This window comes from Salvia miltiorrhiza, chromosome 7 (assembly GCF_028751815.1).
Source record: "Salvia miltiorrhiza cultivar Shanhuang (shh) chromosome 7, IMPLAD_Smil_shh, whole genome shotgun sequence".
In the NCBI taxonomy this organism is placed as follows: Eukaryota; Viridiplantae; Streptophyta; class Magnoliopsida; order Lamiales; family Lamiaceae; genus Salvia; species Salvia miltiorrhiza.
In genome coordinates, this window is record NC_080393.1 from 36,989,462 (window position 1) to 37,007,176 (window position 17,715).

General features: G+C 35.1%; 1 protein-coding gene and 1 long non-coding RNA gene across 2 annotated transcripts; one reads left to right on the forward strand and one right to left on the reverse strand.

Annotated features, from left to right (window-relative positions):
• Window positions 1-1,630: 1,630 nt before the first annotated feature.
• Window positions 1,631-5,523, reverse strand: LOC130996296 (zinc finger CCCH domain-containing protein 17). Its single transcript, XM_057921806.1, has 3 exons — window positions 5,102-5,523; window positions 3,968-4,078; window positions 1,631-3,813 (listed from the first exon to the last, which is right to left on the reverse strand). The coding sequence occupies exons 1-3, from the start codon at window positions 5,219-5,221 to the stop codon at window positions 1,930-1,932; spliced, it is 2,115 nt and encodes a 704-aa protein (XP_057777789.1). The 5' UTR covers window positions 5,222-5,523; the 3' UTR covers window positions 1,631-1,929.
• Window positions 5,524-15,607: 10,084 nt separating this feature from the next.
• On the forward strand, window positions 15,608-17,283 carry LOC130996297 (uncharacterized). The gene is made up of 3 exons (XR_009092483.1): window positions 15,608-15,806; window positions 15,891-15,979; window positions 16,980-17,283. It is a non-coding gene; the product is annotated as an uncharacterized LOC130996297 (long non-coding RNA).
• Window positions 17,284-17,715: the final 432 nt, after the last annotated feature.

The window sequence follows — 17,715 nt, forward strand, 5'->3', positions numbered from 1 at the left end:
GTAAAAATAATTTAATATTGATTGTTGATTGCTAATTTAAATCATAAGTTAGACTTCGACTCGTCATTGTCATCAATTGAAGAAATGGACTTAGATTGGGTTGGGTCCATTGGAATTTGGGAGGAGATATAAATTTTTGAAATTTTCACCTTCTATATTGACGGGCCGATTTTGGCCCGTGGGCCGGGTGACCCGGCGGGCCGCATGGGCCGGGCCAGGGAGGCCCGATTTTTTTTGGGCCTTGAAAATCCTAGCCCAGCCCGGCCAAAACTACGGGCGGGGCCCGATGGGCCGGGCCATTTTCGGCCCATTTTGACAGCCCTAGTGAGAACGGCTACTAAGGAGCAGGAGATAGGACATCTCTGAAAAGGTAATGACCAAAAAGGAAGGGCCTCTGCAGAGAAAAGACGATTATGAGATCTCTGCATTTAATGCGACTGTACTTCTGGAGTGTGTGGCTTCCTTTAAACTTTAGAGGTTCAATCCGAGGAAGAATGTTTAAATGATACTTGACTTTAATATCAGTTCGCTGAATCCACGTGGCTCGCATTAAATAATCAGTCGTAACTGATTCTTGGACTGGTTAGTCAAATATCACTATTTGACTTTGCCTTAATCGTTATATCAGTCGACAACTTCAGTCTTCAGTCCTCCGGCTTCAGTCTTCAGTCTTCAGAACAGCAACTAAACTAGAAAAAGAACTCTAACACTTGAGTTCGAACAGTTCTAGTTTATTACAAGTGAAACCTAAGGATTTTGTTTTCTTATTCGTCCGGCGAACTAAAAGGCGTGTGCCGGCGAGCCACATAGGAGCTACGTCATTTTAAAATTTGGAAAAAATGAAATCGGCATCAAAACTGAACAACTTACAAAGTTGGTGTATTTAATTGTAAAATCCTAACTTCACGTCAAATATGACTTTTGAGCAAAGTTTTGTATTTACATGCAATTTTTTCAAAAGAAAATAGAAAATTTGGAGAGAAAATTTATGAAGAGAGAAAAAAATTAGAGGTAAAAAACTCCTCTTTTATATTATATATTAATTAAAAACTACACTAAACATATGAGTCACACCTATTCTCCCTAATTGTAGTTTTTTAAATACTCGTGCTCAAAAGAAATGAACTATAATTATTGAGACGAAGAAAATATATTTACGTAAAATTTAGTAATTTTGCTATTACTTTTAAAATATAACTGAAAGTCGGACACCTTCCTAGATATTGTACACTCCTATTTGAAATAATATCGCCATTGGTTGGACCTCACAAAAATAAAAATAAAAATATGATCATACATTATTTTTGTTGAAGGAATATGATAATATATGAAATGATGATACAAAATCAAACAAGATAGTGAACATAGGTCGATGATTTCGTTGGTAACGTGCAAGTGTTTTTGGAAGAGGAGAGCACTGATCTCGGGATGCGCTTGCCACTTGATGTTTTCCTATCCAACAATAATAATGATACTCTCTACCCCCTGCGTTTTATGCTCAAATTGTGTACGTTTTAAACACCCACCACCCAGTCCCAGAAAATTTTCTGCAATTTATGGCCCCAATGTTCAGTTAATGAGGAAAAAACATGCAGTATACTCCAACAGCGACCTTTGAGGAAAGAAGAAATGGGGGAGAAAAAGGCATGCCAACAATTATTATTCACCTTCTCATGTTACAATCATAATCCAACTCTGAGCAAATTAACTGGCAAATAGAGGAACTACAAAAAGGGAAGAAAAAAAAAATTTGATCCAGCCAGTCTAAGTCTAGGAGTTTTAATACTCCACAATAAAAAGAAGTTTCTAATGGTACATTCTGCACTACTTATCATCTCTCTACTTCCGAAAGCAAAATTAGGAGAGTCTAGTATAAACTTGCCATTTCTCGAGACGATACTCGTGCATCAACCCACTTATCTTTCAATTTCAGGAGTACATTACACCCATCTTCTTTGCAAACTCATCATCGTCTTCTTCTTCTTCTTCTTCTTCTTCTTCTTCAACGTATTCCTCTACAGCATCTCCATTCTCGCCATCATCATACATTACGTACTCTTCCCCACCCATTTGCTCATAATCGGACTCCCCATCTCTCTGCTCATAGGGTTCAGATTCAGGATCCACTCCATCCTCACCAAGTTCACCATCTTCAGCTTCTGGCTTGCTAGGAACAGATTGCTGGTCAGGACTAGAGCTGGCTGGCTTACCCTCTCCTGCTTCCATCGTTTGAACTGACATAGGCTTATTAACCTCCTTAAGATTTCCAATCTCAGTAATGGGCTCGTCAGTTGCACCCTCTCTTTCATCTCCTACAACACCACCTTCAGCGCTTGATGAATTCCTACCCACAATAGTTCCACTTGTTTCACGTCTCTTCCGCTTCAGAATCTCTTCTAGTGGCTTAGGTCCTTCAAATGAAACACCATTTTCACTCTGTTGATTCCAATCAATCATCACATTTTTTCTCTTACCAAGTGATTGTTGATCAGTCACATGCTGTCTACTAGAATCAGCATTTTTCTGGTTCTTCAATTCTGCTAAGCTTTTTGGTTTAGCAAAATCAGTATTATTATCACCTACAGATTCTCTTCTTGAGTCCAGATCTCGATAGTTCTTTACACCATCATCAGAAGCTTCTTCAGGCCTTCCTTTTATTCTGTCTCGAATCCTTCCTGGTTGTGAGGAGATACGACCAGTAGTCCTAATCATATCCCTGTTGTTTGGAGAAGACGATCTTTCAGGAAGTCGTATTCTTCCTCGAAGGCGACTGCCAAGAGAATTCTCCCGCGAGGCATTATGTTGCTCATCCCTATCTAAACCCCGGTAGCTTCTATCTCTTACATGCACGTCCCGGACATGTTCATGACTAATGACAGATCTTAAACCATTAGGCTTCTTATGCTTTGCTAGACGGTGCCTTAGATCCTGTTCATCAACTTGACCATGACTCTCTTGCCGACCATATGGCCTCCTTTCATGATAAGACCTATCAGACATCCTCTCAGATGAAGCTCTGCGCTGCTCCCAAGCATACTGTCCCTTACGGTGCTCAAGTGAGTCGTAACCATGACGACCCTGATATATATCATCATCAACAGCAGCAATCAAGTTGTAATCAGCAGAGCGACTAATTTCATATTCAGTCCCAGGTTCATGTTCTCTTGACATCCCATACCTATCTTCACCTGGATAGAACTCAGAATCTCTTCCCTCATCGTCTACAAGAACATCAAATCCAGGAGACGGCTCCCTTGAAACTTCTTCTGCATCCTTGTTGTTCATGCTTTCAGGTTCATCAAACAGGTGAGATTGCTGAGCACGGCTGGACCAGCTGACTGGGTGCCCATTAGATATGGGAGTAGCAGCCCTGTAACCGGAAAATACATTACTGCCTGATGTTTGTGGAACCTTCCTACTTACAGCAGATTCATATCTAGGAGCAGTAGATTCCACTGCAGCCAGTGGTTTTGACCGTGCAGTATCATTGAGTGATTTAGCTACATTTATAGGCGTAACCTTCTGTTGCAAAGGCTTCTCAACTCCACTGGAAGGCTTATTTATATTCGCAGGTTCAACAGCAGATACAGTTACTGGAACAGGTATGGCTTTGGTATTTGAGGCATTTGGCGCATGAAGAAATGGACACCAATCCCCTTTTAAACAGTGCCCTTTTTGAAAAAATACACATGCTACAGCTGGCTTGGTGAAGGCATTTGGGACATGCGATGCAGGTCCTGTAACAGCCTGAGGCACAGGTGCAGAGGGTCCAGTAGATGTTGGCACTTGGGTTCCGAGCAACCCTTCAAGCGGCTGAAGAGCAAAAAAGTACAGAAATAGAAGGGATATCTTATCAAGCAATACAATGTAACAAAACTACTAGATTAGATACATCAAGTTCAGGCTTATTCAAGAGAAGTCATATCTAAAAGGAAGTTATATTTATGAGGAAACATATCAGACTAACCGGATGACGGAAGGCACACTTCGGATTCAAGCAGTTACCATGTAACCAGTACCAACAGTCCCTTGGATTTACCCGTGCGATCTCACTATGGCGATACTCACATTCGCTTCCCTGTAGGAAGAACTCAAATATATAAAAAATCATTGAATAAAAATGTTTCATGGTACATAACACCATCACCTCACTCGATTTTTGAATGTGCAAAATTGAATTTAAAAGTAATCTGAGATCAAATTAGAAATCATTCATTTCAGAACCGAACACAAGCAGTTGATTATTGTATCAACAAATTTTCTAAGGAGAAACACTATGAAAGACAATAATTCCTGAACAACAGCATAAAAATTGACTCTGCATGAATAAGCTGGGTGGGGAGTTGGTTTCGATAACAAGAATACACCTATACAAAACTTTACCCAATCCCCACAATGATAAAATTACAAGATATGACGTAATCAACAAGCATACACTGAACATAATCTATACTCCTTTCAGCAAAGGGATTCATTGTTGTATAGAGAATGGGTTTTGCATTCAAATGAGTTTTATCTACTAGATTAGCAGAATCTTATCAAATGGCTGGCAAATGCAGTGACGTATAAATCAAATGAATTTATCCTTCATACATGAACATAACTATTTTTACTGCATTCCTCGCACTAATCATCCATGCCATACCTTCCTCAGCCCAAGCATGTTGTGAGTTCAGCAATTTCATGACAAATCACATTCTGATGCACACCACACCAGATAAAGACCATGAATGCAAGAAAAAAGAGATCACAGCTACATATGTAAAATTCGTCAATTTTCCCAGGGCCAAACTAAATGTTCCAAGCCAGGAAATATGTGGTGGTTATCGGAGCCTACATGCAATACCCTAAACCCAAATTAACCAACATATGTAAATGAATCATAAATTAAGGCCTTAGTCTCTCACTTAATTCCAAGAATCTACAGGGAAACAATTAAAACCCTACCCAATGAAGATCTAATTCTCAGAGGAATTAATAGCAAAAATTCGTATCGTCCACATTCAAATAAACCATAGGAGCTGTGGAAAATACATATCGAAAACAGATGTCACTGTAAAAAAATCACACGCATGGAAAGAAAAAGACATGAAAAAAGGACCTTTTTGCAAGTTAAAGGCGAAGCAAGAAAGTAAACACAATCGGTGTTCCTCTTGAGCACTTCTTCCTCAGCGGAGGGAGGCTGAGATTGAGATTGAGATTGAGGCGCAGAAGTCGCCATATTTCGATCCTTAAGCAGCTCGAAAATCAACAAAAACAAATGAATTTAAATGTTTATCTATGGATCTAGGGTTTTAATTAATTGAGGCGGCTGCTCTCAGGTAGGTTTCCTCCTAACACTGTTTCTCCCCCTTTTGCGGCATCAAATACAACCTCCGAGAACGATTGCGCTGCGAGCGCCAGAGAGCGAGAGGATAGAGAAAGTGAGCTAGGATGAGAGAGAGCGAGAAGAGAGACGATGAGAACCAGCGAGAGAAAAAATAAAATAGATGAGTGTGTGTACTATATAATATCAGATCTGCTTCTTTTTTATCTCTCTTTTCTTTTTATTCCGTTATTAATATATTACATAAAAATTCAAAAGACCATCGAAATTGTGAATTCAATTATTGTCACAAATTCTAGTTTAAAAATCTGTAACATAATAAAAAAAAAATTATTATTATTATTATTATCATTATTATTATTCTTATTCTTGTTGTTGTTGTTGTTGTTATTATTATTATTATTATTATTATTATTATTATTATTATTATTATTATTATTATTATTATTATTATTATTATTATTATTATTATTATTATTATTATCCTTATTATTCTTATTATTGTTGTTGTTGTTGTTGTTGTTATTATTATTATTATTATTATTATTATTATTATTATTATTATTATTATTATTATTATTATTATTGTTGTTGTTGTTGTTGTTGTTATTAATATTATTATTGTTATTATTATTATTATTATTATTATTATTATCCTTATTATTATTGTTATTATTATTATTATTATCCTTATTATTGTTATTATTATTATTATTATTATTGTTGTTGTTGTTGTTGTTGTTGTTGTTGTTGTTATTATTATTATTATTATTATTGTTATTATTATTATTATTACTATTGTTATTATTATTATTATTATTACTATTGTTATTATTATTATAAATTTTGAGTACCATTGATTGTACGGTATAATCGAGTTCAACCCTAACTCCCATTTTGATTCGAACTTGTATTCTGACCCAAATTATGTAAATGACATTATTCGACTATACAAATGACACACTATTTAATTACACAAATAACACTGTCTATAATTGACACTATTCAATTATACAAATGTGTTTATAATTGATACTATTTGATTATACAAATGACAATGCGTATAAATGACACTATAAACACTAGTGTATTACCCGTCGAAATTCGACGGGTACATATTTTCTTGTAATTTATATATTTTATGTTATTTTTATGATAATTATATAAAATAATTTTTTATGTAAATTATTTATATAATTAATTAAATTAAATTAAATTAGTAATACATTTTAAATTATATTAATGTCAACAACTTTTAGCAATTAAATTATTAATTTTGTTGAGATCATAAAAATACCCATTAGTTTTCATATGAAATTTTATAAAAAGTTGACGCGTAAGAAAAAAAAAAGTAGAAATACATATAAATTTGACATAGGTATCATATAATTCCGAACTTCTAAAAGCATAACTAATTATGAAAATAATCTCGCCTGATATTTAAAAGACCATAACTGATTTATCGAACATCGTATCATTTAGAGTTTTAAGACCAACCAAGTTGTGGGCATCAGCTCGTCGCAAACTTGACAGATCACCTCTAACTTCTGAGCGTCATCTTGTCTGAAACTTGAAAGAGAATCATCTCGTCTAAAACTTGAAAGAGCGTCATCTCGTTTGGAGTTTTGAGCATCATCTCATCTAGAGTTTGAGAGAGCATCATCAAATATGAAATTATATTCAACCATGACTCCAATTTGTCAACTATCTAACAAACATAACTCTAACAATTTAGATATTTTATTTATATATGTAATTTTATTAGTTCAAACTCTAGAGAGAAAGGAAAGAGAAGAGTTCTTAAAGCAGTAAAAGAGAGAGTGTGTGCTTTATTTCATCATCGTAGGTATTTATAGGCATTACAGTCGGGGTAAAGTAGTAAATTCGTCTGGTCATCTATTCCGCATGCTCGTCATTAAACTAATTAAGGCTATTATTAGATTATAACTTGTCAGGTCGTTGTCCCCTAATTACAGAGCTGGATTCTGTCCTCATCATCCCGCTCTGTCTAGTAGCTCTGGATTTCCTTCCTTGGGGCAGACCTCTACTCTTTGGCTCCGCTCTGCTAAGTAGCTCCGCCTTCTGGCGAATTGTCTCTAGCGTGTGGCTCCGCGCTCTGGCTCCAATAGCTTAGCTCTGACTCTGGATCTGGCGATTTGGCTCTGGCTCTGACTCTTATGACTTAGCTCTGACTCTGGATCTGGCGACTTGGCTCTGGCTCTGACTTTAATGACTTAGCTCTGGAATCTCTGCTCTGACATCTCTGCTCTGGCAACTTGGCTCTGGCCCTCTGCTCTGGTTAGCTCTGGCTCTGTCAGCTCTGCTCTGGCAACTCTTCTCTGGTTAGCACTGGCTTTGGCATCTCTGCTCTGGCTAGCTCTGCTCTGGTATCTCTGCTCTAGCAACGTGGCTCTGACCCTCTGCTCTGGCTCTGGCAGCTCTGCTCTGGAAGCTCTGCTATGGCAACTCTGCTCTTTAAGCTTTACTCTAGCAACTCAAAATGGTATTATATGGACCCAATCAACTGTAATTTACATATTCCGTCGAAAGGCTTATAACATATCTTTCACAAGTCAGAAACAAATTTTATTCAAATACAAAGCACTAAAATTACCTTGTGTTGGCTGAAAAAACACGATGAAGCGTAAATCATTATTAACTAAGGAATTTATAGCTAAAAATCTAGGTATGCAATTATAGAATTTAACTAAGGAATTATCGACTTTAGAGAGAGAAAATGATTGAGAGAAGAGAGAGACAGTGAAGGGGGAGACGACGCCGACCGGATTCAGGGACGATGGCGATGGGGTGAGGAAGAGGCAGGCGTGAGGAAGAGGGAGGCGTGACTTTTGTTTTAAAAGTGAGAATGAGAATATATAGATTGGATTCTCAAATGCCACGTTGGAGATTGAGATTGAAAAGAAAGAATTTGAGGCCTGCCACGTAGGCTAAGGTCTAATCGTATTATAGAATTTATTATTATTATTATTATTATTATTATTATTATTATTATTATTATTATTATTATTATTATTATTATTATTATAGTAATGGACGAACATAAACAAATAAAGTTTGCAGAAATGAAAAATATATTTTTCTTCCCTATATAAATAAAATGTATGGATTTATTTTATAAAAAATAAAAATAAAATTTTAATTATTTTGATAGACATAAAATAAGATTTTGTTTTAAATTAATCAGTTTATAGAATTTGTGCCTTATTATGCAAACATGTAAATCAATGATCGGGCCCGTTTATAATTTACATATATGTGCATGTCTCAATTCAAACTTAATTTAAAATTAATTTTATTGAAAATTATTAAGAATATAAATATTATATATATATATATATATACACACACACACACAATATAATATATTGCAACATATACATATAATATGTACGCTATTGAGAAATATAAAATTAATAACAAATATACATTTAATCACTAACATTCAATTAAAATAATTTATCGTATATAGATTATAATTTTTTTTCTTATCAGACATATAAATCTAATTTTTATCTAGAAAAAATAAATAATAAAATTTATTAATTTAGATTATATGTAATGTTAATATATTATATATATACATTTATTATTAGTTATATTTATTATGATTAATGAATCTTTATATAGAATGTAATAGTTAATTAATTAATAAATGATGAAGATTATATATGGAAAATTTTGAAATGGTGAGATTTTAGATATGCCACATAGGCTAAGGCTTAATCCTATTATATAATAGATTGTAAATGACACTATTTGGTTATACAAATAACACTATGACATTTTAAAATGTTATAATGTCATTTGTATAACTGAATAGTATCAATTATAGGCAGTGTCATTGTATAACCGAATAATGTCATTACACGATTAGTGTCATTTATACGCAGTGTCATTTGTATAATCGAATAGTGTCATTTACACGATTCGGATCAGAATGCGAGTTCGGGTCATGGTGTGGATTAGGATACGGATTAAGGTGCAATTTAATTAGGGTGCGTTCTCTTTGGTTGTAAAATTATCATGAGAAAAGGATGGAAATGAAAAGGTGGAAAATTTTTATCATTTCCACTCTTGTTATCTCATGTTTTCTTTGATGGAATTTTTTTTTATCCTATACTTCATTTATCCTATACACATGTTCTCTTTGTGGGAAAATGATGGATAAATTGTTAAATGACAATATTACCCTTATTATTGACTTACTTATTTTATGTCATACTTTCAATTTTATTTTATGACATACTTCATTTTTTTTTTATAATTTTTCTCGCCACCTCCACCCCCACCCCACTACCCCACGCCCCCACCAACACCCTCCCCCCCATTTTTTTTTTTTTTAATTTTTCTCGCCACCTCCACCCCACCCCACTACCCCACGCCCCCACCCACCCCCTCCCCCCCTCACACCCAATTTTTTTTTTTTTTTTTAATTTTTCTCGCCACCTTCACCCACCCTCTCCCACCCCACGCCCCCACCACCCCCCATTTAATTTTTTTTTTAATTTTTCTCGCCACCTCCACCCACCCCTCCCTACCCCACGCCCCCACCCAACCCCCCCCCCCAATCCCCCCAAATTTTTTATTTAAATTTTTCTCGCCACCTTCACCCACCCTCCCCACCCCACGCCCCCACCCACCCCTCCTCGCCAAGTTTTTTTTTCTCGCCACCCCCTACCCCGACGCCCCCACCCCCCGCTCACCCTTCCAACCCCATTTTTTAAAAATTTTTCTCGTCACTCCCATCCCCATCCAACTTTTTTTTGGGGGGTGGGGGGAGGGTGAGTGGGGGCGGGTAGGGCTGTAAATGAACAGAGCTACTCGCGAGCTATTCGAGATTCGGCTCGAAAAAAGCTCGTTCGGAGCTCGATTCGATAATAAATGAGCCGAGCTCGAGCCTGATTTCGAGCTCAAAATTTTTATCGAGCCGAGCTCGAGCCTGACAGTGCTCGGCTCGTTGAGCTCGCGAACATATTCGAATCCGATTGTTCGCGAACATGTTCGTGAGCCTGTTCACGAACCTTTAGTCGAGCCTTCAATCGAGTTAGTACACGAGCCTTAAACGAGTCGAACTCGAACTCGAATAACATATTAATTAAGAAGATTTTGTTAAATTTATAACAAATTCGAGCTTGAACATCATATATACGAACATCTAACGAGCCGAGCTCGAGTTCGAGCTCGAATTCGACATTATCGAGCATCACCCGAGCCGAACTCGAACTAAGCTCAAGCTTAGTATGAGGGTGACGAGCCGAGCTCGATCATCAAGATAAAAGCTCGAATCGAGCTCGAGCCGAGCTCGAACACCCGAATATTTAAACGAGCCGAGCTCGATCATCAAGATAAAATTTAATTTTTTTTGGGGGGTGGGGGAGTGTTGGGTGGGGGCGTGGGGTAGGGAGGGGTGGGTGGAGGTGGCAAAAAAAATTAATTTTTTTTGGGGGTATGGTGGGGAGGGGGTGGGTGGGTGAAGGTGGCGAGAAAATTTTTATAAAAAAAATTTTGGGGGTTGGGGGGTGGTGGGGAGGGGGTAGGTGGGGGCGTGGGGGAGGGTGGATGGAGGTGGCGAGAAAAATTAAAAAAAAAAATTGGGGGTGGGGGGGGTGGGGGGTGGTGGGGAGGGGGTGGGTGGGTGAAGGTGGCGAGAAAAATTAAAAAAAAAATTTAGGGGTGGGTGCGTGGGGTAGGGGAGGGGGGGTGGAGGTGGCGAGAAAAAATTAAAAAAAAATATTTTTTTTGGGGGAGGGGGTTGGTGGGGGGTGGGATGGGGTGGGGAGTAAAATTAAAGAAAAAAAATTAATGGTTTCGATTCGAATAAGACTCACTCACTGACATTCTCAATGTGAAGGGTAAAATTGGAAGATCAAAAAAATATACATCATGAGAAAATTTTATCACACCTGCAGGTCATGATAATATTATCATGATTTGGGATGAAAATGTGGGAAAAGGGGCTGCTCGGGAAAATTTTCCCTCCTGCCCGGAGAAAATTTGCTAACAAAGAGAACACATGAAAAAGATGGAAAATGAGGGAAAATATTTGTTTTCCATCCTTTTCCCACAAAGAGAACGCAACCTTATATGGTAAAACCGGTTGTATCCAAGACCAACTCATAAAAAAAAATATTACTAGTATTCAATTTTTGTTTTTCAGTTGTTAACTTGCAATTGACAATCATCATTATTTGATGCTACGTTCGAGTTTCTTGCTAATTATTGTGCGCTTATATATACAGGGATTCAAATGTCATATAGACACCAAGTTATGGCCTATGGGTTCCAAAAACATGAAAGGAAGCGAAGTAGGCATTCGTGATACAATTAATATATATATATATATATATATATATATATATATATAGGGTTGGGTTCCGGTGGATCCCTATGCTTATAATAGATCCGTAGATCCAAATCTAGACCACACATTTATGACATGTGGCGCATCAAGATGGTGACACGTGGCAAGGCATTTCAAGGCAAAATCTGGAGAGGGGTAAAATTGAAATGTAATTTTCGAAATTAAAAAAAAAAAAAATTAGATTTTCTCAAAATAGGTATATATTAGATGCATAAAGTTTCACACGAGAATGCATGAACTTTCATATAAAAATGCATAAAGTTTCATATAAAAATGCATAAGATTTCACCCCACCCCAACCCCACCCCCCACACCCCTGAACCCCACCCCACCCCAGAACCCCACCCCACCCACCCCCTACCCCCCACCCACCCCACCACCCCACCCCCCCAAATTTTTTTTTATTTTTTTATTTTTTAAAAACTGATTTTCTGACCACTGACCCACCCCTACCCCTACCCCCACCCCCCCACCCACCCCCCCACAAATTTTTTTTATTTTTTTTATTTTTATTTTCTCAAAAACTGATTTTCTGACCACTGACCCCCCCACCCACCCACCCCCACCCCCCATTTTTTTTTTGAAAATCAGTTTTGAAAAAAATAAAAAAATAAAATTTTTTTTGGGGGGGGGGGTGGGTGGGGTGGGGGGGGGAAGGGGCAGGGGTGGGGTGGCGAAACTACCATATTTATTAAAATGAAATGCATTTTTTGTATAATTTAATGCATTTTTATGTGAAAACTTTATGCATTTTTGTTTGATTTTATATGCATGTGAAACATGCCTATTTTTGAGGGGTGGTAATGGGGAGGGTTGGGGGGTGGTGTGGGCTGGATTGGGGGGTGGTATGTGGTGGGGTGGTGAAAATACCTAAATTGGAAAAATTAAATGCATTTTTCTGTTCAAAGTTATGCATTTCATGTGAAAACTTTATGCATCTTTGTGTGAAACTATATGCATCTAAAATATATCTATTTTGAGAAAATCTAAAAAAAATATATATTTTTTTAATTATTAAATCCGAAAATTACATTCCAATTTTACCCCTCCAGATTTTGCCTTGGAATCCTTGCCACGTGTCACCATCTTGATGCGCCACATGTCATAAATGTGTGGTCAAGATTTGGATATAGAGATCTATTATAAGCATTGGGATCTATATGATCCCATTCCTATATATATATATATATATATATATATATATATATATATATATATATATATATATATATATAGGGGCGCGCTCCAGTGAAACCCCCTATTTTTCGTGTAACATGAGTACAATGAATAAGACATATAATACTAATGAACAAAACGTATATCTAATGAACAAGATGTATATACTGATGAAAAATAAAATTTAAAAAAATCGTAATGAATAAGATATATATACTGATGAACAGGGCCGTATACACTGATGAACAATGCAGTATATACTGATGAATAACAAAATTTAAAATATTCTGCTCCCTCCAGGATTCGAACCCTGCGAAAAAAAATCACCCTCCAGATACAATATCAGTCATAGGATTGATAAAATAAACGCACCAAATCGTGCCCTAGATCTCACTAAAATTAAGGGGTCTCATTGGAGCGGCCCCCTATATATATATATATATATATATATATAATAGGGGGCGGTTATTCACAAAACTCCCCTTAGCATATAAATTAAGAACTAATCTAGACCATAGATCTCTCTATAATCAATGGCCCAGATCTGAAATAACTCATTCTACAATCTACATAATTCATTTTACCTGAACTGCGAATTCATGCCAAACTATGGTAAAAGGGTATAATAGTGAATCATTGTGTTTGACTTTCCGTGTACAACTTTTAATCCCCATTATTTTCGCCCAATAATATGGAAAGATGGATTTTCATATCTTAATGAATGATATATATCTATGCAATTATTTTCGCTCATTTTGCATCGGTTAAATACAAAACTCTCTCTCTCTCTCTCTCATCGCTATGTAGTTACAATAGTCACGTACTAATGCATTCCATTCATGCCCATACACTATATTATTCACATAACGATGCATCATATTCATGCGCATACACTGAATTATTCACATGCCAATGCATCCTATATTTTTCATGCACATACACTGAATTATTCACGTGCCAATGCATCCTATTCATGTCGAACTACAAAGATTATACATATCGAGCTACAAAAATTATACATGAAACTTTTAAAATTATTAATGACATCTCATTCATCGCATACACTGTATTATTCACATACTGATGCATCCTATTCATGTGCATACACTGAATTATTCGCGTGCCAATGCATCCTGAATTAATCCTTAGATGAATAAAAGTGGGTTTTGGGCTTGAATCGTTTTGTCAGTTTGCATGAATTTAAAATATCTAGACTTCATCGCAACATTAACACTGCTACCATGAATGGAGTGTTTATGTATCATAGAAAATAATTGCGATCAAATCTGAAATTGATCCCACGATTCCTTCAAATAAGGAAAGGATAATTACCCCAAAAATGAAATTACCTTTCGCCCCTAATGTGTATTCAGCGTGTAATTGATCAATTAAATATGGGTAATATCTAACCGTCCAATTTTGAAGATCTAATGGTTTATATTGGTTCTTAATTTATATCCTAAAATTAGTTCTTATTTTAGCCTAACCCTATATATATATATATATATATATATATATATAGGGACGCGCTCCAGTGAGACCCCCTATTTTTCGTGTAACATGAGTACAATGAATAAGACATATAATACTAATGAACAAAACGTATATATAATGAACAAGATGTATATACTGATGAAAAATAAAATTTAAAAAATTCGTAATGAATAAGACACATATACTGATGAACAGGGCCTATATACTAATGAAAAATGCAATATATACTGATGAATAACAAAATTTAAAATATTCTGCTCCCTCCAGGATTCGAACCCTGCGAAAAAAAATCACCCTCCAGATACAATATCAGCCATAGGATTGATAAAATAAACGCACCAGATCGTGCCCTAGATCTCACTAAAATTAGGGGGTCTCATTGGAGCGCCCCCTATATATATATATATATATATATATATATATATATATATATATATATGGTGTGGTTATAATGAGAACCACACTTATCGTGAGAACATAAGAACCATTAAAATCAATGCATCTGTTATATAAATTAATACATTCGCTATTAAATTTAATGCATCCGAAAATAATAAAAATTTTGCTCCCTTCAGGATTCGAACCCAGGATCTGCATTCATCCACCAAGATGATGCATCCACCGTAGATCTTGATGATCGAATGGCTTAAAATGGTTCTCCATTCTAATTTTATTTAGTGATTCTTATTTGAACTTCTCCCTATATATATATATATAGGGGCGCGCTCCAGTGAGACCCCCTATTTTTCGTGTAACATGAGTACAATGAGTAAGACATATAATACTAATGAACAAAACGTATATCTAATGAACAAGATGTATATACTGATGAAAAATAAAATTTAAAAAATTCGTAATGAATAAGACACATATACTGATGAACAGGGCCTATATACTAATGAAAAATGCAATATATACTGATGAATAACAAAATTTAAAATATTCTGCTCCCTCCAGGATTCGAACCCTGCGAAAAAAAATCACCCTTCAGATACAATATCAGCCATATGATTGATAAAATAAACGCACCAGATCGTGCCCTAGATCTCACTAAAATTAGGGGGTCTCATTGGAGCGGCCCCCTATATATATATATATCGCAATTTATCTTATGTGACGGGTTCGATCCGGCCCGTTTAGATACCCGCCCCGACCCGGTTTTCAAAAATATAAAAGTTTTTTTTTTCATTTTCCCCTCATTTTCACCCTGCCTTACTCTCTCTTCGATTAGGGTACGTTTTCTCTCTTCTCTCTCTTCGTTCATTCCGCCGCTCGAACGCTGTTCTCTCTCTTTCGATTCCTCTTCATTTTCGACTGTTTTTCAGTGTTCTTCTCGTTTATACTCACTGATTTACGGAGCAATCTTGTGTTCATCGTTGGGTCATGTGATATTCGTGGTTGTTGTTACTGATTCTGTGGTGTACGAAGGTATGAGGGTTTTTGCTTTTTTTCACCCTTTCTCTTTTGTGTTTTTTCTTCGTTCTGATGTTGTTTTCTGTTTATTTTGTGAAGGGATTCTTCGGATTTCGTCGTCTGTTGCCGTGGTCGTCGTTGATTTGCAACCCCGGTTTCAAGTTATTAGGTTTTCGTCAATATTCAAGGTATTACGATTTTCTTTACTTTTTTTTTTTTTTTTTTTCATATTTCCACTTTAGTTGTGTGTTTGATTATGATTTTTTTGGATGATTATTAGTAGTTTCGAGTACGAAATATTTGTGTTGTTGTTATATGTGATGTGTTTGTGTTTGTGTTTGTGTTTTCTTAGATATGTTGTTGATTAGTTATGGTGTTGTTTAGATCTGTAGTTTTTTAGATCTTGTATTGTTTAGATCTGTTTTTGCTTATATCTGTTGTTTTTGTTTAGATATTTCGTTGTTGATGTTTTGAAAGTTTATATTTGTGCAAAAAATGTAATTGTTACACTGAAAAAAAGTAATTATTCATATAAGTAAAAGTATACTTCATCATATATGTACATTTGAATATTACTTGTGAATGATTACTTGCTAAATGTAATACTTATGCTCAGTAAATGTATATGCCTATATTATGACAAGTATACATGTTTGTCTGCCAATAAATTACCAACTCTATACAAAATTAAAAGTATACTTTCTTGTTGAATAAAGTATGTATGTCTTCCCATAAATGTATTACTTATGAATCAAATCTTTGAAATGGTATATTGGCTTGAAACATTCCTCGTAGCCGATAGATCACCTACTTGGTGAGTTCTGGACTTAACAACGCCACGTACCTTTGATTGTTTTAATTTGCAAACTTGTGAATGATTACTTGCTAAATGTATTACTTATGCTTAGCAAAAGTATATGCTTATATTATGATAAGTATACATGTTTGTCTGCCACTACTTATTTTTATTATGACAAAGAAGAAACCTGTGAAGAGGATAAAAACATCGTCTGTCGAAGTTGGTGAGCAGGAAAGGTAGTGTTTATTTTTAGTTAAAGTAAACATAAGACTGATATAATATATTACTTAATCTGTATTAATTTAGTAATACTGTATTGCACATTTAATTTATGCTTTATATTTTATTCTCAAATTTTTTAATAATTCTATTTTTAATGTGATTTTTAGGATGTCGAAGAGGATAACTCGATCATCTGCTGAAACTAGTGAAGCAGAAAGGTAATACAAGTTTGTGACCCAAAATAAGTATAGATTTTCTATCACAAATGTATTACTTATTCTATATTAAAGTAAATATTAATGTATTGCTTTTTATATTTAAAATATGTTGAATAGTGAAGAAGAGAAAAACAAAGAAATCTGATCCAGAAGTTGCTGATGGAAAAAGGTATTTAATTTCATTTTTTAATCAATGTATTATGTATTAATTATTTATAGGCTTATTTTGACTGATATTTCTTATTTCATAATATATTTAGTGTGATAGTGCAACAAAGCAATAAAGATCAAGATGTGCTAATAAAGTCAAATAAAGAAGTGAAGGTTGTTTTAAAACGTGAAATGTATTCTTTATATATATATATATATATATATATAATTTTCTGTAGTATATTTTATATTAAAAGTTTTACTTATGTCAAACATATGTAATAGTTATAATTTATAGTTGTAAATATTACTATTTATGAATGTATATTATCATTAGTATATATTTGTGCTATCTTGTATTTAAATTTGGTATACCTTATATCAAAAAGATGTAATAGTTATAATTCATAGTTGTAAATATTACTTATCACAAATGTATATCTTATTCTGGTATTTAATTTGAATTGTATTAGTTGAATAACTAAGATTGTTTCTGGTTTTTCAATTTGAAATGTAATACTTATTCGTTTGAAAT